The sequence below is a fragment of the Siniperca chuatsi genome, linkage group LG4, assembly GCF_020085105.1.
Source record: "Siniperca chuatsi isolate FFG_IHB_CAS linkage group LG4, ASM2008510v1, whole genome shotgun sequence".
Classification (NCBI taxonomy): Eukaryota; Metazoa; Chordata; class Actinopteri; order Centrarchiformes; family Sinipercidae; genus Siniperca; species Siniperca chuatsi.
In genome coordinates, this window is record NC_058045.1 from 27,311,633 (window position 1) to 27,333,803 (window position 22,171).

General features: G+C 39.1%; 1 protein-coding gene and 2 long non-coding RNA genes across 4 annotated transcripts in view; 1 reads left to right on the forward strand and 2 right to left on the reverse strand.

Annotated features, from left to right (window-relative positions):
* The window catches only part of swap70b (switching B cell complex subunit SWAP70b), a 32,279-nt gene that overhangs the window by 7,755 nt on the left and 2,353 nt on the right, over positions 1 to 22,171 (forward strand). Inside the window, exons 3-11 of one of the 2 annotated variants that reach the window (XM_044192401.1) lie at positions 6,734 to 6,907; positions 8,033 to 8,260; positions 9,994 to 10,140; positions 10,504 to 10,612; positions 11,420 to 11,601; positions 16,067 to 16,174; positions 17,742 to 17,908; positions 19,996 to 20,194; positions 21,196 to 21,292. In XM_044192401.1, the coding sequence (XP_044048336.1) occupies positions 6,734 to 6,907; positions 8,033 to 8,260; positions 9,994 to 10,140; positions 10,504 to 10,612; positions 11,420 to 11,601; positions 16,067 to 16,174; positions 17,742 to 17,908; positions 19,996 to 20,194; positions 21,196 to 21,292 (1,411 nt within the window). Of the gene's footprint in view, positions 1 to 6,733; positions 6,908 to 8,032; positions 8,261 to 9,993; positions 10,141 to 10,503; positions 10,613 to 11,419; positions 11,602 to 16,066; positions 16,175 to 17,741; positions 17,909 to 19,979; positions 20,195 to 21,195; positions 21,293 to 22,171 lie in introns of those variants that run through there. The other variant, XM_044192402.1, reaches the window with a different exon arrangement.
* Positions 9,953 to 22,171, reverse strand: part of LOC122874489 — a 61,840-nt gene continuing 49,621 nt past the window's right edge. The window contains exons 4-5 of the long non-coding RNA XR_006377617.1: positions 16,050 to 16,156; positions 9,953 to 10,089 (exon numbers count right to left, since the gene is read on the reverse strand). This is a non-coding gene — a long non-coding RNA (uncharacterized LOC122874489). The remainder of the gene's footprint in view (positions 10,090 to 16,049; positions 16,157 to 22,171) is intronic.
* LOC122874490 lies at positions 20,204 to 21,243 on the reverse strand. The gene is made up of 3 exons (XR_006377618.1): positions 21,149 to 21,243; positions 20,994 to 21,038; positions 20,204 to 20,342 (listed from the first exon to the last, which is right to left on the reverse strand). It is a non-coding gene; the product is annotated as an uncharacterized LOC122874490 (long non-coding RNA).

A 22,171-nucleotide genomic window follows, 5' to 3' on the forward strand; every position in this document is an offset into this window, starting at 1 on the left:
TTATTATTATAGATTAAGATAAAACTTTATTGATCCCTGGTCATGTATAGCGTTTTCTTGTCCATGTACAAAACATGACTTTTTTGCAAACTCTTCATACAAAATAACATCTATTTGTAAAGAGGACTTTCTGCAACCTAAAAGCCTGAGACCATTCAGAAATATAGAGTATTCCTCTCAGACACCTGAATGTACCGAATCAAGCTTTTGTGGCAGGCAACTCAAAAACATTTGTACAGTAGTGTACATTATTCTGAAATTGGTCATTCTGCAAGAGTACTTTTACATCTGGTACTTTACGTATATTTTGATGCTAATACTTTTGTACTTTTACTTAAGTAAAAGATCTGAGTACTTCTTCCACCACTGCCAGAAACTCAAAAAGCAGGACAACAGGAATCCTATTTTTACACATGAATGGAGTTGCAAGTCTAGAAAAACTGAAATCCTTTAAAATAAAAGCAAAACCTGAGTTACACCCGTGTGTGTGTGTGTGTGTGTGCTTGTAATACAATAGGAAACAATGCGAGATGGTGTGTGTGTGTGTGTGTGTGTGTGTGTGTGTGTCACGACCTGGCTCTTAGGCCATGACAAAAGAAGGGAAAGGCCCACAGTTGTACTGGGAAGAACAATCAATCATGTTTATTTACAGTAATTGCAACAGAAAACACAACTAAATGTATGAAATGGGCAATCAGTAGATCAGCAGCGTTAGTGAGTGGATGTGTGAAAGTGCAGTGTTGTTTGGTGTAAGATGCAGATAAGTACAACTAAACCAAACAAAAGAAACACTTTGGTGCACGGGGGGAGAGCCAGCAAGGGAGTGAGATCTGACTGGCCAGGGGCACACTGTGTGTGTGTGTGTGTGTGTGTGTGTGTCTCATCCTCAGACTCACTTCACTTGTCAATAACGATGCAGCAGAAAATAAAAAGCACAACACTGATATTTTAGCTCATCTGAGGACAAAGAAGACGACCACAGATGTGATTGTTGGGCTCAGTGACTCGAAACTGAAGACTGTTGATTCGGCAGCAGAGACACGAGTGACGTTGAAGCTCAGGACTCAGCACTTTGTGGTTTCATGGAGCGTCGCAATCCACGGAAACAAGTGATCCTCTGTGACCCTGAAATACTGTGTGTGTGTGTGTGTTTGAAGAGAGAGAGAGAAACCATCACAATGACCAGCTGCAGACCTGCTTTACTTAAACATCACCTTTTATGTATTTCTGGAACATTTGTTTGATATTTATGTCATTTTAGCTTCAAATCCACATTTCTACCCTCCTCTTTTTTTTTGTATGTTAGAAATTGAGTTTTTTAAGGTCACTTCACCCAAATTGCAAAACAACACACTCAGTTGTGTAGGCAAGTTACAAGCCTTCATAAGCACATTTTGTCTTTCAGGTACCTGAATTCTGACCCTGCAGAATAAATGACACTGCACTTAATCATTTTACTTTCAAAGCTGCGTTGTTGATGTTTCTGCGTAGCTGAGACTGCGTCCTTTCACATGTTATAGGTCGTATAATGAGACGTCCAAGCAGTGTGGCCATGCAAGGCCTGCCTGTTGCTGTTCATTTGTATTTTATTTTGGCACTTAACAGGTCAAAATATAAATCGTCTCAAGGAAGTCCTGTGTTTCTGTGACTTGTCTCAAGAATCTGTTTCTTCAGTAAACTCAGTTGCCAGTTTATTAGGTACACGCAGCTAACACTAATGCAGTCTAATACAACAGCCCTGCATTCAGTCTTCCCTTCAGGAAAGTTGTAATGTTGATTTTTTTTGTTTTTTTTGTTGAAACTGTTTGAGAGAGGTGTTGATTGAACTGTACGATCATTGGGAGGATGTAATTTGTGGTGCTGGTGAACTGTTTTGTGTTTAACCCTCATTAATATACATGGAGTGGACAAAAGTTCAGTATTTTAATATTAGAAACACCTCCAATTATAACTCAATCAACAGCCTCCAAAAGGTGAATCAACACCTCTCTAAAATGGTTAAAAAAACTGAACTAATCTTCATGAAGGGAGGATTTATCGCAGGACTGTTATAATGGATATAGTGAGACGTGCATTTATCAGATAATGTCAAAGCGTTTGTCATATGCACAGTTAAAAACAAGTTTCCCTGTACAATGAAACTTTTCCTTTGCCTTCCACTCTGAATGCCATTTAACAAGAAAACGAGGTATAAAGAAATACAAGAAAATCTTTGTTTATGTAACATCAGCCAGTACAGGAACATTTAATCCATCAGTTTACCCCACCCTGTTGAAGTTGACTGAACAACCCCACCAACACCTGCAGCTTGTTTTGCCAGTTTTGTGCTTTGAAGCATTAAAAAACTCTACTCATTTCTCCTTTTTAAATGATTCAATTCATGTCGTAATCCGCTGCACACTTGAACGTCCACGCCCGTTATCGCTGGTGCGTATTTCATTTGCAACAAACCCTTTGATTAAGTAGCTGATCCTGTTCAACTGGTAACAAGCCTTTTAATTATCCTGCTGTTTATTCCAACCCGACACCACCCGTCTTACTTTAGTTTTGCTCTGTGGAGTTTCTGTGAGTTGTAAATGCTTGTGCAGGTTTGGGATGCGGGAGATAAGGCTTCTGAATCCTAATGAACATGTGGCAGTGGAGAAGGAAGGGAGGCAGTGCTGACAAGCCCCTCATTGTGCAAGTGTAGAGAGGGAGTGATTGATGGAAGCAGTGAGAAAGGAATAGAAAAAGAGAGAGAGAGAGAGCCACGAGGACAAAAAAAAAACAAGACGAGCATGACACAACAATGTTAGACGAAGAGCTGCTCTTTCTTAACAAACCCTACTTTCACAACTTCACTACTGCCCCCTCCCCGTCTGTCATCCTGCCAGCGTTTCTCTCCGATGCTCAGCCTGCGTCGACTGATTCAAAAACGATAATACAGACGAGTCCAGCCACTTGAACACAGCCATCATCGTCCTCATCCTCACATGAGAGACGCATCATGCTGCTGAGTAATGACAGACCAGATTAGACTTCGGTTGTGTTTGAGTCAGTATCTGTTGTCAGAGGCGTCCACAGTTTGAAATGTGACAACTTTAATGACGGGAAGAACGTTTTCACTTTTTAAAGTGATACTCCACCTAAAATCTATCTTTATTGTGTCAAACAGCACCTGTAGGTTGAGCTGAGTGTAGAAGAGTTTTATTTGTCTTTCAAACTATGAGAAATACGGTTCAAATGAAAGGTTGTTTCTTCAGGACCAGAGTGGAAAAGAGAAAAACATCAAAAGTGTGTGTTAACAATGGATTCCAATGCGGACAAATTTTCACCTCAGAATAAAACATCCTTAGAAACAGATCACTCCTGCAGAATAATGAACTTCTTTGTGGTCCAAGTCGAGTCTGAAGTCTTCATGTTTCTGAATGCTGACCATTAAATGACACTACACTTGCAGCAAGTCCTTTTTTTAAATTTTATAGATCTAATAAGTAAAAATGCAAACTGTCACTGTTATTTTGACTTAACAGGTCAAAACTGAAGACTTGTACAGTGTGTTTTTGCTTTAAAGTCTCGAGTCAAGTCTCAAATCCTAATCTGAGTCTGAAGTCTACAGCTCTGCCAACTGTGACTTCAGTGCACTTTGCCAGTTTATCAGGTCCATGTAGCTAAAGTAATGCAGTCTAATACAACAAACTTCACATCAATCCTACTTTCATGAAGGTTATAATGTTCATGTGTCATGAATGAAGGTTGCTATGACCAGAAGGCCCAGTCACTTTATTACCTTGACATGGAGCGTGCATGTCATATTCTGTTATGAGAATATTCGTTATTATGTCAGTAAGACAGACATCTACAGACATTACATTCAGTTTCTGTTTAAATTGTTCTAGAGAGGTGTTCATTCAACTGTATTATCATTTCAGAGGTTGTAGTTTGTGGTACTATTTATCCTCGTGGATATATAAGCAAAATACGGCTGAATATGCAGCTTTCGAGCTTTGAGGAAAGTGAGAGCGAAGCACTGAATTTACTTCTATTTTGGGACAATGATTGTTTTGAACATACTGAGCATATACAGACAGCAGAGAAGTATATATTATGCTGCAGGAGTGATTTGAGAAGTTTCTATTTCTGTTGTGAAAACTTAACCACTGTTGAAATACACAGTTGCACATTAAAGCTGAGCCACAGAAAAATGATTAATAAGTGAAAGACTAAACTACAAACTTTTTACAGCTAACCTTCGAGCCTACAGGAGGGTGAGTTGTTGCAGAGAGTTTTAGGTGGAGAATCGCTTTAACATCCAGCACAGGTTTCCACACAGGCACTCACCCTCATTTAGCACAATAGAGAGTTACATCAGATCCTGTGTCGCTTTGGAAAAGTTCCCTCCCACTGCAGTCATTCACTTGGGCTGAATCTCTGTCTCTCAGCGCAGAAAATGAAAATAATGAAACGACTGTGAGAGAATTCAGGATACTTTAGTTTTTCTGCACAGCACCACCGACTCAGTCTTGTGTTCATTTCTAACTTGGTAGCTGTAACAGGTCAGAGCCTCAGCTCTTAGAAAACCAGCTTCAGTAGGAAACTCTTGTGTATAGTGACACATTGCAAGCAGACAATAAGCCTAAGACACAACAAATCACCGTATAAATATCAGAAATTTAGATTCAGACACATTTTTGACTTGTGAATTGTTTTGGACATTATAAAATTAACATTCAGCTTCAAGGTTTTTGAAAATGACTGGATTTCCTTGAGTGTAGCATCCAAATTCATCAACATGCTTCAGCTGTCTTCACTCAAGGACCCTGTCTCATTTTCAGTTGAGAACCCTGTGATGGGGACTTGTATTGAGACTAAATTGTAATTATTTTTAGTTATAAAGCGAAATCTGTCTAATTTTGACAATTTCTGTTTTTCTTTTTCTAAATTTCACTCAACACGAGTAAATGCTGTCTTCAACTCAAACTGTAACAGAAACCTGTTAATTGTACAACATATAGGAGCAAAACAATATCACATCTGTCACGTGTTGTACGATGAACAAGTACTTTTTCTCTGGTATTCATGTTTAAGCACCGATTACAGTTATCGCTGCTCACATACTTGACTTATCTGTAGCTGTTTCAGCTGTTATTATCTTTTAATGTGCATGCGAACACCTCAGGTTATGAAACCACAATCTTAACTACCGCACCATATTTCTCACATTGTTTATGCTAATAGTTTTTAAATCGCCAAATTTAGACTGTAAATGTGATGCTTGGTGAGCTCAGTTTCAGGGTTCACTTCATGTTCAGATCAGTTTTTAGTTAGACAGCATTTGAGTTGGGGTTTTTTTTGGGTGGGGGGGGAAGCTGCCAGCAGGACGAGATGTTCTTCTAATCCACACGACTGCACAGCTCGCCTGCCAGCGGTCTCCATGGAGACGCTACTGTTCACCGGCTCGAGGAGAACATTTCCCCTCCACAGCACCGATTGTACCTTTTCAAGAGCTTTCCTCACATTTTGCTCTGGAATTTGAACCCTTGAGATTTTTATTCGTTTCTGAAAGAGACCACTTTCCTTTCACATTCATTTTGACAGGATTCGTTCCGTCTCTCTGGGCGAAAAAAAACAAAAAAACGTATATAAAATTAAAGTGTGTATATGATGTCGTCATTGGTGGCTCAGCATGTCAAGTTACACTCTGTGTATTCAGCATATTGTGTGTTGGAGACATTTTGTTCACCATCCCGTCTTCCTCTAGTGTTTCTTCTCTCATGTTTCAAATATTTAACAAGCTGGCCTGTTTAATAAAGTAACATCCTAAATTGGCACCATTTTCTGATACACCTCCCTTTATACAGGGTTTATAAGATTTATAAGTGGTAAGCCATTGGGAACCAGAAATACTGGATTGCCAGGGTGTGAAAAATCCCTTTGGCTGAGTTATTACACAGTTATTAATACGTTGCTAACATCTATAAGTTATTAATAAATGGATTTTGGTCCAGATCCTCTGCAGCCCTTTTTCACAACTAAAAGATCTATAAAGAGAATTAGGAAATTATTCAGTAACAATTGGTTACAACCCTTCATAAAAAGTGACTCATTAGAAAGTAGACACCCTAATTTAAAAAAACAATTTTTTCTTTTAGCTCACCATCCTCCGCTACCTTTAGCAGTGGTTCCCATATTAGGGGTCAGGACCTTCTAAGGTGTCGTAAGATACACCTGACTGGTTGTAAGACATATAACAATGATAAACAAGTGTTATCTTTTCAGATTTTTGTCTAATCTTTGCTTTTTTATCATGAAACACTAAATAGTGTTACCTCTTCAGGTCTCTTAAAAACTGTTCAAATATCCGTCAAGAGGTTTAGGGATGTTGTGGTTGCACCATGTAACCGCAACATCCCCGGTTCAATTCTCTCTCCTTTTCTCTTGAAAAAAAAAAAACTTTTCAAATGAAACAATCCAAGTAGGGAACATCACTCTGCGGCTCACAACTTATGAAATATGAACTTAAAACTTCACTTTAAGGTGTTATAAGCCAAAAAGGTTGGAACTACTGACCAACATGTTTTACTGATGGAAATGTCAACAGGGGAAATGTTTGCCAGCTCAGGGTTTGTTTTTATGTGTGTCCTCTGCTTGTCTCCCTACAAACTGTACGGCTTCCTAGAAAAACAAGCGGTCCTTCCTTGGTGTCGAACATGAACCCATGACTCACCAGAACTGTTGTTCTGCTCTGCCACAGGTGACGGATAACTTCGACCGTCAGGACTTCAACAAAATGTGCTGGACGTTGTGCTTCAGGAAAAACCTGGACCAAAGCCAGCTATTCGTCTCCAACAACGACGCCTTCAAGATCTGGTGCATCTTCAACTTCCTGTCTGAGGACAGATACCCGCTGATCATCGTCACTGAGGAGGTGAGTGTTCACTACAGTGTCACTGCTGAAACTTTAACAGATGGGTATTGTCCTGTTTTTGTGACAAATTAGTACTTTTTAATAATTACTTTGTGTCTAATTGGCGAAACCTTTTTTCCACCAAACGTCATTTAGTTAAAATAAAACAAACTATAATCATACATCTGTGAACAAAAGATTGATCGATTGAAAACATTGCTGGTGGCTCCCTCAACATATCAGACCATATGTAGTAGTTTACAAACCTGATTCAGGCCCTGAAAATCAGATTCCCAACTTCAAGCTTCAGCAGCACTTAAAAAAAAAAAAAAAAGGCTACGGCTGTTTATTATTTTGAAAATGTTCAATATATTGGTGACAACACAATACCTGTAATGACTAACATTACACCAATACAATACTTCTATACCTTAAGTTAATGTAAACATGTTGTAACCCTTTTTGTTTATGCTAAACCGCCATCCATAGTTAAGGGTTGATCCACTATCAACTGGACACTAACGCGTAAACTTGCACCGTACTGACTGATATAGATATTTCACCAGGACCGGGCTACGAGATCTTTACACTGGAAAGCACTCTCTTGGAAATGGTTGGTTACAAAATAGGGGAAGTTATAGATGTCACTGTTCCTAATAGAATAAAAATGAGTCTGCATTTGTTTGGTTGGGTATTAACTTCCCACTCCAGTAACGACTCATTTAAATGGGCCCTTGTTCATGTCAAACTCTTACAGGCCAGGCACGAACTCAGAACTGGATTTTAGTTGTACTACTGTGTGTGTGGCGCTTTGCTGCTACAGCCAGTTGAAAACGTGTTACTCAAGAGCAGAAAAGGAAGTTTCCAGCTTCCTGTTCTTTTACAAACGCTGGAAGATTTATTGTTGGGTAAAACAAACATCAGCTGAATCACAGGAAGATTGTTTGTTTGCAAGCAAGAGAAATGTAAATTTATATGCTCCAATCAGCCCATGTAGAGATGAGCAGTAGGAAAAATACAGGACGGGGACAGTTATCTTCAATATAAATGAACAGTTGTACGTTTGTGTGTTTGGTGTGTGTGTGTTTGTACACTACCATTTGCTCTTGTGTTTGTGTATAACCCCGTATGTGTCTCCACACACAGATTGAGTACTTCCTGCGTAAGCTGACGGAGGCGATGGGGGGCAGCTGGGTGGAGGAGCGTTTCGAGGACTACAAGCTACAGCTGAACTCGAAGCAGCAGAATCTGAATGCCTGGCAGCTCATCAGCCTGGTGGGGTCGGGTCAATTCAGTAAGGGCATGGACCGCCAAACGCTCTCCATGGGAATCACCGACGTCTACCAGGAGCTCATCCTGGACGTGCTCAAACAGGTGGGCAGCACACCTGCACAGGCAGAACGCTGACGATACATGTAATATAGTGATATGTAACTGATCGTTCGCTAAGCTTCAGGTGTAATCATGTGTGGTTAGTCTCTATTCAAGGACGGTCTTTGGCATTCGATATATGATTAGAAAAGTTTCTGTTTAATTTGATCTTCAGTGTGTGCATGTTGCTGAACAATTTCTCTCGTTTGAAATACAATTTAAGTTAAAGGATACGTCTGGTGATATTCTGTATTTTTCTTATTGTCAACAAATCCCATGAAAAGACCAAAACCAACAATGAATGTATCCTCTATTGTCTGTATCCAAAGCCCAAAGTATGTTATTCAGTGAGCCACATGGTTGCACTGGGTGACATGTTCCTTCATTACCATGAACACACACACTGTAGTTTATTTTGACTCACTGCCAGATACAGTGTTGTGCATGAACCCAAGAAAAGTGCACCGTTCACTGAACATGCTCGTGTTTTTGGTGAAAGGTGAACTGAACATCAGTTTGCAACTAATGAAAGTAAACGCCGTTAAGTCCTGTGAGAGTTAACGACGCTCACGCACTGTTTTACGGCACCCGGCATTTTGGGTCACAGATTTCTGAAACGACACATCGAGCTGAAGCATCTGCGAGTGAATGCTGATCACAAGAAATCATTAACAAAAGGTAAGACGAGCCAACAGCCGCCAAGTTCCTCCACTCAAGTCAAACTCACAGCATTTTGTAAAGGAAAAAAACTCTGAACTTTGAGCTAGCTCTTGTGAAGTGTGAACTTACACTGGCCACACACAACGTCCTGCTGCCCCAAATACTCACTGGAACAATAAACGTTTGTTAATCCGCAGATGAAAATAGTCCCCCAACAAATGCACTATTTACACTATTGTTTGATTAACGTTTGCCAAAAACTACAGTGCCCAGCTGTTTTAGGAAATTATATATTTATTAATTAATTATTTATAGTTTTTTGATTTGTCTTCGATAGGAATTGGTTTGGGCTGAGAGCCACAGGCAGGGAAGGGAAAGTGTTGAGAGACAGAATAACACATTGTTTTTGGTCTTTTCGTGGAATTTGTTGACAATAAAAATTTTTTTAATAATACTTATTAAGTCTATGTTTAAATATTGCTAAAACATTGTCATTTTAAGTCTCTGCTGATGTCATGACTAAGGTTTATGTGGTGACATAAGCTGCAAGTGTTTCTTTAGTCAAGTCAGCCATTACACACAAAAGAAAAACTTATTTTGCAAGAATAAAATGTAAAAGTGTACAAATTTTTAAAAAACATTTGAAACTACAGTGATTTTTAAAAGAAGGAACAGCTGCACTAAAATAAAATAAATGGTTCATAAAACACTTCACAAGAAACATAACAGATACAGGTGGATTGTCAATAGAAGAAATTTCAATTAAAATAGCCCTTTGCAATATATAAAAAATAAGGAAGTGAGAGTTTGTGGTAATGTGGAGCAGGGCTGTATATTTTCACATGAAAACATGTGTGAATGTGTCATTGGGGTCACGTAGAGACAAAAATAAACAAATGAAAAACATTCATTATTGTCAAAGTGAGCTAAAAAAAAAAGAAAAAAAAGAACCTGGTTTAATGTTCATTATCATACAGGGAATCCAGTCTGTAAATGACCCTTTTATAATGAAAGTCAATGTCAGTGTGGTTGTTGGTTTAAATTATCCTGATTCATGTCCTCCTTTCTCTCTGCAGGGCTACATGATGAAGAAAGGTCACAAGAGGAAGAACTGGACGGAGCGCTGGTTCATGCTGAAGCCAAACGCCATCTTGTACTACGTCGGCGAGGACCTGGCCGAACAGAAAGGAGAGATCTTACTGGACGGAAACTGCAGCGTGGAGGCAAGAACCTGCTGGGGTTTTTTTTTTTTTCCTGAAAACTCTTCCACTTATCTGTCAGCCCCCCTGCCCTTCATAGAAGTTCAGTAAATAAAAGAGAAAAGTCAGAAGGATAAAAAAAAACAAATAAAATATTTGTTTTCTGAGCATGGAAGTTATTCTTGACCTTGTAATCAGTACTGAATTTCATTGCCTTTCTAGTTGATGAAACAATGGGCACAGTTGAAAGCTCTGAAAAAGCTAATAAGTGGACCTTGAGTTGACATTATTTCGCTACACATTGAATATTGTGGTGTACACTCTTCATGTTTGTTTACATTTGTGTATTTAATCAGCTGGTATAATCCGTATCTATTTTCGCTGCAGGCTCTACAAGATAAAGAGGGAAAGAAGTGTCTCTTCCTCATCAAGTCGTCACAAAAACGCTATGAAATCAGTGCGTCGGACAAGAAGAAGAAGCAGGAATGGATCCAGGGTGAACAGTGATATCACAGGAATTATTCCTTCTATTTCTTATCAGATAATTAATATTTAATTCTGTAGCTGTAAGCCTTAATGTGGTGACTCAGTGTATTGTATCTCGCTCATAAAGTGTCTCACTCATTCACTCCCTGCTGCTGCATATGCACTTTTTGCATTTCAGTGATAGTGAATGTTTTGGTTTTCTCTCCTAAATGTTGCTTACAAGATCTTTTCATTTGAGCTGTGTGAAGTTAAGAGAGTACTTCATTAATCATAATGGGAAATTTAATCATGTCTAAATACAAAATACTTGTCTCAGTTTTAAAAACTTATCAAAATGCATTTCACAGTAAGTTTTTATTTAAACATTTTTGACCAAGAGGTGAAATAAAAATAAAATCCCTGTTTTTTTTCTTCTTTGTCATTACATGATTCCTCTTAAGTATACAAAGTAGGGCTGAAACTCACTATTATTTATTATTGATTCTTTTCTTAGTTAATTCTATAGAATGTCAGAAAATAGTGAAATATGCACTTTTGCAGTCCAAAACCCAAATATATTCAGTTTACTATCATAAATGAAAGAGACAGAAGAGCAGCACGTGACAAGCTGGAAGCTGAGGATATTTGGCATTTGGATATTTTATGCTTGAAAAATGAATGAAAACGACTAATTGATGATCAAAACAGTTTCAGCTCTAATCACGCTTCTCTGATTATCTGGACCTTTTTGTTAGCTTTACTTTTGTGTACATACATTTACAGACAGCTTTGAATGAAATCACAACATGGTTTTCACATTTCCATGTTTTCCTCTCAGCCATTCAGACCTGTGTGAGCCTGCTGCGTCAGGGCCGGCCGGCGCCGCACCGCGAGGCTCGACAGAAGCGGCGGGAGCTGCGACTGAAGCAGCAGGCTGAACAGGAGGAGCTGGAGCTGAGGATGAGGGAGCTACAGACGGCTAATGAGGCTAAACAGCTGGAATTGGAGAAGATGAGAAAGGTGAGGAGAGAACACAATCAATGTTTCCCTGTGAATCCAGTCTGGTTAGGAAACATCTGGTGCAGTACCAGTTCCTTTTTGTAGCATCCTGAATTTAAAATAAAGTGTTTCTTTGACATGAGAAGGGCAGGAGCGATCTGTGATGACCTGTCAACATAATGTGGGAGTGAAAACAAAGGTGTGCATATTGGACAGATTATCCTCAGTGGGTTTCAGAGATCGTTACTTCTGGCTCCACTGACTCTGACATGAATGTCATGACTTTAACTTCACATCATTAAAGTGTAAAATACCCTTTAATATAAAAAGAAAATAAATAAATAACAGGGCCAAGCTGCAATGATTAAAAGACAGTGAAGTAAGAGATTCAAATTTCTGTCAAAACAAACGCACACAAAGATATGGCTCAGAAAACCCACCCCAAGACAAACTATACAAAACAGACAGTTGGATTAAATCAGCGTGTGGGAGGGAGAGAGACAATTTGTACACTTGAAATTATAAACACAATCGTTGTCTGTAGATGTTTCTTTTTAAATAAGGGACAAGCAAAACAAAAGCAAAGAGCTATTCAGGAAGTAATTCACTGGAATTTGTTAGTTAATGAAACCTGAGGGATTTCCCCAGAGCGAATTTCTAAACCTGTAAGATTAAAAAATGGGAAGGACATGTTTCCAAATACTTTTTGAAGTAGCACAGTGTCTTTGCAGTTTATGTTTCAAGCTGCGTGGGTATTCAAGACACATGTTGTTATTTTCATAGCCGACTCAGCTGTTTGGGTACAAAGTGTCTGTTCTGTTCTTTATCAGGACAGCTTCCTCAGCTGGAACGCAAACTCGTGGGATCTCTATTCATCCACTGTACTCAGGGGTTCATACGGCATCATCAATCACATCTTGACACACAATTAAGAACCTCAAACTGTGAAGAGGAGTTCTGTCTGCTCCAGGTCAACTCAAAACTCAACTGGTTTGATTATCAGTGACTGAATCCCTAAAGGCTGCGTCCAGACCGACTTTTAGCAGCCCCCTTTCATTTGCATGAGGCCAATCCGATGATGCAGTGGGGATGCCAGGGCTCTGGCGTTAAAGCTGAACCTGGCTCAACACTTAGCTGCAAAACAGTGCATCAAATATGTACAAGCGCACATTCCTGGTAGATTGCTTTGTAACGTGGGCACCTTATTTCTACTGTTTACTTCGTGATAAGATAAAATAATTGCCGCCATGATAACTTTCTGTTCTTATAATATAAAGTGCTGTGCAGCGTTTTGGCATCTGATAAACCTTCAAACTCATGACTCTTAAGAGCATCATGTCATGTATGAAATCCTTTGCTTCTACTGAGCTTGTTAATTAAAAGAGGAAAAATACTGTAAATAGATATTTTCTCAATCAGATATATATTTACTGCAGTTAGTCACTTCGTCTGATGTCATCACAACTGCAGTCTCAAAGCTGGCTCAACGACATTCCTCAGAGATAACGCCACAGCTTACAATAACACAGAGTAACACATAATCTGTATAAATAATTAAGTGTAATTTTTCTGTGATGCACTGCTGGTTTCAGTCACACACACTCTTGTGGCTGCGTTTCACACAACAATTAAAGTAGGTCACCGAAAAACTCATGGGGTCTGGTGGGTCTCCTCTGAAACTCATTGCCAGCTCATGAATGCCAATAATAGATGAGCTCCACCCTGCGGCCTCCGACTGATGAATAGTCTGTCACTCATTGCAAACAGAGGAATGTGTATTGAACCAGGAAGGGGGCAGAGGGGTGATATTAGTCTCCATTAAACATGTTTTTCCAGTAAATCTCCCCAAACCTGACTCACACTCCTGTGTTGAAACTGCTGACTGACTGGTCCTTCTGTGATTATGTGGATTCCCTAAATGGTGATGACAAATGGCTTCCTGCTAATATAGCTATTTACCATGAGGTTAATAGGAAGTGTCAGCTTCACAAGTAGCTGATGTCATACAATCGATTGAAATATACTGTAGCTGTTACAGGTTATGACATTAGTTGCTTCAACAAACAATTTTAAATAGCATAGTTCATTTTCAGTACCTATACAACATATCTGCCACAAATTCTATATTTAAAAAGATAATAATGTTCGGTTTTTGTCGACACTGTTTAAAGAAGTGTTTCAATTCAACTGTACTGGATTGCATTAGATTGTACCGGTTATTCCTAATAAAATGGCCACAGAGTGTATTTACAATATATCTGAGTTTGTCAGGTATAGAATGATGAAGTCCTGGGCCCAGACGCATAAAACTGTAGACTAAAACTAGAAATATGCAAACATATTCTTTTTGTTAAAGCTGGATATACACATAGTTGTATTTTTTTTATTTTTTTATCTCAATTGTGAAACTGGGCACACATGCCTCATTTCCACTCCCACAGTTAGCCATAAATGTATGTAGATGCCCTTAATGACTTATTTCCATATCAGTACTTCTGTCTCCTCCACTACTGCAGTCTTTAGACCAGTCATTAAGAAGAACAGCAAAGAAGAAGCTCAGTTTTGCCACATTGGCAATTCTCTCCAACAGCACCAGAGCAGATATTACACACAGCTGAGGCTGTTTACAGCGCCCGGATCATTAATTCATCACATGTACCTGAAAACAATCATTGGGAGGGATATCTCAGTTTGCAGCGCTTTTATCGAAACAAACTTCAATATAAAGTATAAAATGATGCCTTCAATAAAACAGTGAGAAAAATGATCACAAAAAAATGAAATTTGCTAACAACCGGGAAAAAAATTGTCTCATTTTCCATCTCCACCTTATCATATCACTCATGTCTACCATGTGTAGACCTGGTCTGAGGTATGCCCCATGTGCGCACATTCTCACCACATGTTCTGCTTTTAGAAATAACAGTTTGTGTGTGGGGAAGTGGTTTATGCATTGGGGGGTGTGTGTGTGGGCATAATTTATACATCTGACCTAAGTATTTTCACCACTGTCCCCGGCGTTTTAACAGTCAAACCTTTTATCAAGATTTACATTAGGCATTACAAGTCTAATCGAAGAAAATAAGTAGTAGTTTGATTTTGTTACAGCAAAACCCCACAGTCACTGTTGGGCAGAAGCCTGGCTTAAGAATGAAACTTTATAGCAACTATGAAAAATAAAAAAGCTTATTTTTTTAGCTCACAGTGTAAAAGAAATGTTTGACTGAACTGAAAACATATTTACCATAATTCGGTTGACATGGTCTTCAGTATAATGCAGCACAGGGCATGTTGCAGCCATCAGCAGTGGTTGACTGACTGTTGCTGCATCTCACAGTTTGTCACAAACTATTTCACATCGTCGTTGTTCTCTGCTGCACTGTATGTTACACAACAGTTTGTCTTTGTCTGCGACGATGCTGCTCTCCCATGAATGCACAACAATCTGCCATTGAGGTGCAAGTCCCGTCTCACATAGTTGGTTGCATGAATGCACTATGAACACACACGGCCACACACACACACACACACACAGAGACTGCAGGGTCATGTACAGTGATCTCTGGGCACATGCACGGAAATACACAATAGGCACTGTGGCTCTCGCACTATGCTGCTAGAAGTAGTAGACTGTCGCAGTCTTAAGACAGTTCACAGCTGGGTGACATGAGTCTACATGAGGTTACTGCTCAAGCACCGACAACTTAATTCACTTAAGGGGGGATGCTGAGGTTGACAATATCTGCTCGTGACCACTGAGTGAAATTTTAGTGTTTTTTTTTAATCTGCAAAAATCTCTTCATGAATTGGATTGAAATCTCATAATCCCTTAGTTTTCCCACATCAGAAACCCTAGACTTGGATCTGCCACAATTCATTGCAATCTGTCGTCAGGTTATTTTCTTTGTCTAAGAAATAAAAGTAAGTTGGCTGGCTGCATTATAGTTTATAGTATAAATAGTATGCATTTGCCCTGAAATTTAAACTAAGTGATACAGTCAGTTAATTTACCACATGGTGGTTAGGATTTCACAGTTAACCTTTTCTTTCAGTTTCTGTGCTTTTTTCAATCAGCATTTCTTGCCAAGAAATATTTTAGTAGTGGGTACTATTTATGTTTACTCTCAATTCCTCTTTAGAGCTTGCATATCTGTGCTGTGAGTTTACATTTCAGCTGAGGAAGCTTTCCTGATAAAGAACAGAGCAGACATTACATTTAATTAACTATTTAGAGGTTCACTTCTGTTCATATGCTGTAGGCCACAGCTTGCTTCTTGGCCTTCAAACTAAAATAACCAGTGTAATTCACCCTGATAGGGCCACAGTCTCCGTTTAAACTCCATGTAACATCAGTTTAGATGATTTTGCCTTCTTTAGTTCTGTTAAATTCAGGTGAAATGTATGTTTAAGGGTGAAATCTGGTTAACAGAAAAAACAGCAGGTGCTTTTATCTACTGGGAATATCGGACCTTTTTCTTTTGGTCAGGCTCTGGAGGAGGCGGCAGCTGATGCAGCAGAAGAAGAACGAAGGCGACTTCAAACCCAAACTGAACTCCAGGACCGCTACAGGATGGACCTGGAGAGAGAGAAAATGGTACGTCACACCTCGTCGTCTTCCACTGAGTCATTACGTCAGAAAAAGTGGTGGAGCAAGAGCAACCTAAATGCAACTTCCTCTTTTTGGTATACTGTAGGGCAGCCAATTTATTTAATTTTTTTTTAAGTTTTTGGTAATGACAAATTTTAAACAAATGCAAATGAATGTAATGAAAAATAGCAGGCGTTTGGAGATGGCAGTAAAATAAACAAAATACTTGCCAGTCCATGCAGGGTTAAACTGAAACAAAATTTACGTTTCAGGGTTGACAGACATATTTTCAGTAGAGCACTTCCCTACTGACTATCAATAGCCAGATGTTTTGAAAAGCGTGGTCGGAGCTCACATGAAAAAAACGTAGATTTGATTGTCGGCGTCGCTACAGCAGTAAACATCGGTACTGCGCATGTGCAACTCTCAACAGAGATGTGAAGGAAGCAAGATGGCTCATTTGTTAGCTACTTCCATACACTAGCCTATATATGTAGTTTACATTTTTGTCATATATCAGATTTATGTATGCTGGGCCACTTGGAGATTGCTTCTGGGCCGGATGAGGCCCGCAAACTACTGTAGTGGGGTTTTTTTTGTGTGTGAGTTGAGTACAATATTTTTATTTAACATTTATCTACAGGTGTCAGATTAAATGAAATGTAAAAAAGATAACTAAGTCTATTTCAAGTTTCAAGTTAAGACACACTACAGCTCAGAATGAAGGTCATAAAGCTGAAATTGAAACTTGACAAGTAATGGTTAAAGGGTTTGCTTGTTTGATTGGAACTGGAGACACGTACTTGTTACTGAAAGGTACATTTGGTAAATGTAACCGCCAAAAAGGCATCTATACTGTGCTTCACTGACTCTGGAGATAACATCTTTACATGCTCAGTGCACAGCATGGATGTGGTGTAATGGTAGATGATTTTTATCACCTATCAGTGACTTTACAGCTTGTTTTCTGCACTGACCACCTCAGTTGTTTCCACGAAGAAACAACTTGAGTTTGATTTGTATTACTTTAATGAATGAAAATGGTACAAAATGTAACTTAAATACACAAACACAACATCCTTAAATCATTCATCATAGAGCTGAAACAAGCAATCATTGTCTATTGCAATTAATTTGATAATGAATTATTTGGTCTATAAAATTATGAAAATAGGTTGTTTTTTTTAGATGCTCAGTACAATTTGTCAGAGCCCAAGGTGATATTCTACGATTGCTTGTTAGATCCAGCAACAGTCCAAAACCCAAATATATTCAATTTACAGTGAAATAAAATGAAAAAAGCAACAAATCCTCCAAGTTGGAATTAGCCATTGTTGGTCATTTTTGCTTGATGAATAACTGGATTGAGGAACTGATGAGTTTATGTTCATCGCCTAATGATCTCTGTGCTAATTCATACACCTCAGCAGAAAATCTAATTCTAGATTCTGGTGAGATAGGCATAGGCATATAACATAGGCTAAGCTGATGAACAAGGTGGCCTTTGAAAGCCTGATGAGTGTTGATATTGACTTCCAGATAAAGTATTTCTCTGTATTTCTTGGTTCAACAGGTACGGCAGCAGATGGAGGAGCAGGTAGCCCAGAAGTCCACTGAGCTGGAACAGTACCTGCAGCGGGTTCGGGAGCTGGAGGACATGTATGGTCAACTGGAGGACGCTCTGGAGGACGAGAGGCGTGCCAGACAGGACGAGGAGACTGTCCGCAAGCTGCAGGCACGGTCAGTCAACAAAGAGTGGAGGAGGGAGAAACACTTTGAGGTTGCATCCAATATTTAAATAGGTCTGTTTGATGTGTGGCTGTGCACAAATATATTCAGCAACTAAGGAAAAAATGTAAGTAAGTCAACTTTGTAATTTGAGATGAAACTTCTTTTTAGTCTTTACTTAGGGCACACACAGTTGGCGCATGAGAGAAGTCAAACATTTTAACCTGAATACTTGTTTTCTGTCGTTGTTAGAAACCAGCAGGTTAATATAACAAAGCAACTAATATTAATGTGAATATGTAAATACTAGCGACGGAACAAACTAAATCACAAAGGACAGAAATCTGCTCAAATGCAGCAGTTTTCCGTCCTGTGTGGTTCACTGTGATTTTACCTTAAGACATGAACAGGTGTCCAGATAATATTTAATATGCATCAATAACAAACATTTTCAGACTAAAATTAACCACATCTGTTGAGTTATGCTGAGATACCAGAGTTAAACACTTTAAAAACATAACCAGCCAGAAGATGCATCATATCATCAGCGGTGGAAAGTAACTACATTACAGTACAATACTCGAGTATGTCCATTTTCTGCTACTTTATACTTCTACTCCACTACATTTATTTGATAACTTTAGTTACCAAATTCAGATTAATGCTACAAAATATAATCAAGTACATTATATTATCACCATTCTGCAAAATGAGTACTTTCACTTTTGATGCTAACTTTTTTACTTAAGTAAAAGATCTGAGTACTTCTTCCACCACTGCACGTCATCCAACAGCCCTCTTTAAGAGTTTGTTAGCTCACGAGCATGAACAAAAACACACATGACGTTACGGCTCCAACTGGGGTTGGATAAATATCAAATTCTGTGGATGTATCGAGCTGCTAGTAGCCTTCTGTTATCAGCTAGTCGATGTCTTTGGGAATCCTTTAACATGAATCTACAAACAGCCCCATGGGCTGAGTCTGCTCCTCTTTTTTTTAATTACTCACACGCAACCAGACATTCAACTTCTACTTCCCTCTCTCCACCACATTTCCTCCCTTGTCCTTCCTTCCTCTCTGCTGACATTTACTTTCCACCTCACGTTTGACTAACCAGTAGTGAGCATGTCAGCACTATTGTACTGACCCACTGTGTTAAAAAGACAGCGGTCAGTAATGTAGGCCATTTACTGGATGCTTTCATCCAAACAGCCCACCATACAAAGGTTGTCCACTCTTCTACCACACTGAATGAAGTTTCATGTAAAGCTTACTATAGTATGAAAAGCAGTTTGGGGCTAAAAATTGGGCTCAAATCTGCCCTTAGATTAGGTTAAGGGCTTGTTACTGTTACTGTTGTGCGTAGAGATGTAGCAAATAGTTGAGCAAATTTTTTATTTTTTCCCCTCTGACAACCAAATGACGTTTTCAAATGTGTTACAGTGGAAGTGTAATTTGCTGGGTTTACCAACTCAGGCACAGGACCATTTAGTTAGAAAAGTAAGAAACACCAGGAACATATCACAGAGATTTTGGGAGGACATTTGCAGTAAGATGTTCATTGTAATAATGTGCACTGAGCCAACTTGACCTCTGCTTTTGTACATTTTGTCAGTAGCACCACCATAGTTCCTGTATGCTATGTGCTTTCTTCATTAATCAAGCCTTACAGTACATTTTGGTTCATACTCCTGCCTTTTATATAAAGCCTGTTTTTCTAAAGAATATAACCATAATTGCACTATAGCACCATCTGCTGACACACTGACATGCCACGACCACCTGCATTTACCATTGATTTATACATTAGTTGCTTAATTGTATTACTTGGACTGAGGAAACATTTCTTACATCTTTCATAGATTTAGATATTAGGATTGATACTATTTAATATATTCATTACTTTAAATGTGTCTAAATGTTTTCAAAAGTTAAAATATACGTACAGTATGTAATGGTGGTGGGAATTGCAAAAATGTTGGTATTATACAGCGGCTAATAATGTCCCTAACGAGAAATCAAAAATGCCTGTAAGTCGTACATATATACAGAATTATTATACTCTATACTCATCCATGTTAGTGTCTGTGTGGAGCAGGTTGCTGGAGGAGGAGGCCACAAAGAGGGCAGAGTTGGAGGAGTTCCACCTGCGGCAGCAGCGCGCCATCTCACAGACGGAGGCTGAGAAACAGGAGCTGGAGAGGGAACGTCTGGCCAAGGAGAGCGCCCTGCAGGCAGCAATGAAACAACTGGACCAGCTGGAGCAAGAGAGGCAGGGGGCGCTGGAGCAGTACCAGGTCAGTCATGGTGGTGGTGGTGGTGGTAGTATAGGGATGAGCAGTAGCCAATGGTCCGCAAGAGTCATGTGATTGTTCTAAATCAACTATCAAAGTATGGCTCAGTAGGAACCTGCAGACTCCTCAGTGAGCAGTGGCTGAGAAAGAACTGGGAGTGGAGCAGCACATAACTATTTTCAGTATCCATTAATCCATCAGTTATGTTAACAAATAGTCATGTAGTGTATACAAGGCCAGAAATTATGCAAAATGCCCATTATTGGTTACAGGAACACTGCCACATTATCAAATATCTCCTCCCAGCTCACTGTTGATGTTTGGGAACTCAACTGAACTGTGTTGAATTTCAAAACATCAACAATGAGCAATGAACACATGGTACAAATACCACAAAATAAAATATTTAAACAGATTTTTCCACACAAACTATTTTCCTTAAATGCACCACACTCACAAGGACCATCCTTGTAAAGCATATGACTAAATATAGTCTGTTATTTTTATCTTATTTTTTAAAACATTAAAATTTCCTGCTTTTGTTAAAGGTTATATAAGAATAAGATTTTTTTGTAATTCTCAGTAATTCTGACTACTTATGGATTACATGCAGCTATTAACACTGTATAGGCCTACTAACAGGTATCCACAGAAACTCCCCAACATTGCTGTTAAGGATGTTTTCAGTGTAAATAATTGTTGTTGAAGCGAAGAAATATGAAATAACATTGACTTTATATTTAGATCAATAAATCTGTCTACATTTACTAAAAAAAGACTTCAGTTCTTAGTAAAGTAGTACCTTTCATCACCACATGGTGTCACTATACGACTGCTGGATGGGTAGCTATTTAGACATGAAAGAAAACCATGCAAAGAAGTTAATACAGTGTTTTTAAATAAGGTTTCCAAAGTGTTGTCAGAAAAGAAAAAACCCTCCTCCTTGTCTTTTATTACCTGTTAATAATAATGTGCTGTATGTTTTGTCTCCTTGTGTGAGCCAGACGGTGATGAAGAAGCTGGAAGACGCAACCAACAAGACGACGACCTGGAAGCACAAGGTGGCTGAACATGAGGGCTTGTTACGGCTCATTCAACCAGGTAACAGCAGCACACTAACACTGTCTGTTCTTCTGTTTGTAAGGACCAATCTGAGTGCTAAAGTCTGTATAAAGGACTGTTTGAGGGGTAAGACTTGTTTGTAGGATTGCGGTTAGAATTAGGTTTAAGTTAAAATAACAATCCTTAAGGTTTTCATACTGTTTTTAGCCATTTAATGGATTTGCCGCTCTATAGCCCTTTTCAGACATGCGCCTTGGTAGTTGAAGCCAGCCATGTTATGTATTCCATGTCTAAAGCAAGACAGTGACCACAGCATAGTGGGTGTGTCCTTCTGCTGTACCTGGCCGTGGGTTGGACGCCGATACACTGATTGTGTCTAAAGCTATAGCTGTGATTTCAACTTGTTCGTTAATGTGTACTCCTCAAAGATCAGTGGCTAAGAAGCGTTATTAAAGCCAGACACTCCCACCAGGATTTGAACCTGATACTTCTATTGGATAGATGTGTTGCATACACCACAGGAGTTCAGGAGTAGCTTTACCACGACACTCAGCCAGCTCAACCCCTTTACATCCATTAAAAACTTGTGTCACAGCCTTGGTAATTATAGCAGCAGCAATGCCCGTAGCTCCATTGTCTGCCGATCACATCAGGTTAGGGAGAGGCCAGGGAATTCAGCTGAACTTAACTTTACAATCCAAGCAGATACAGATAAATGTTTTACTGACAGCACAGGAGCCAGTGAACTGTATCACATAACTGCAAGGTTGAGATATGACAGTTGCAGTGCTTCACACTGAAAATAACAGACATGGAGGACCTTTGACCACAAATTCAAGTGCTATGTCAGTGAGGCACAGTATTAAGAGAAAGGGAGTGTTTTTTTTTGTGTGACACATTTAGTATCTGCTTGAATTT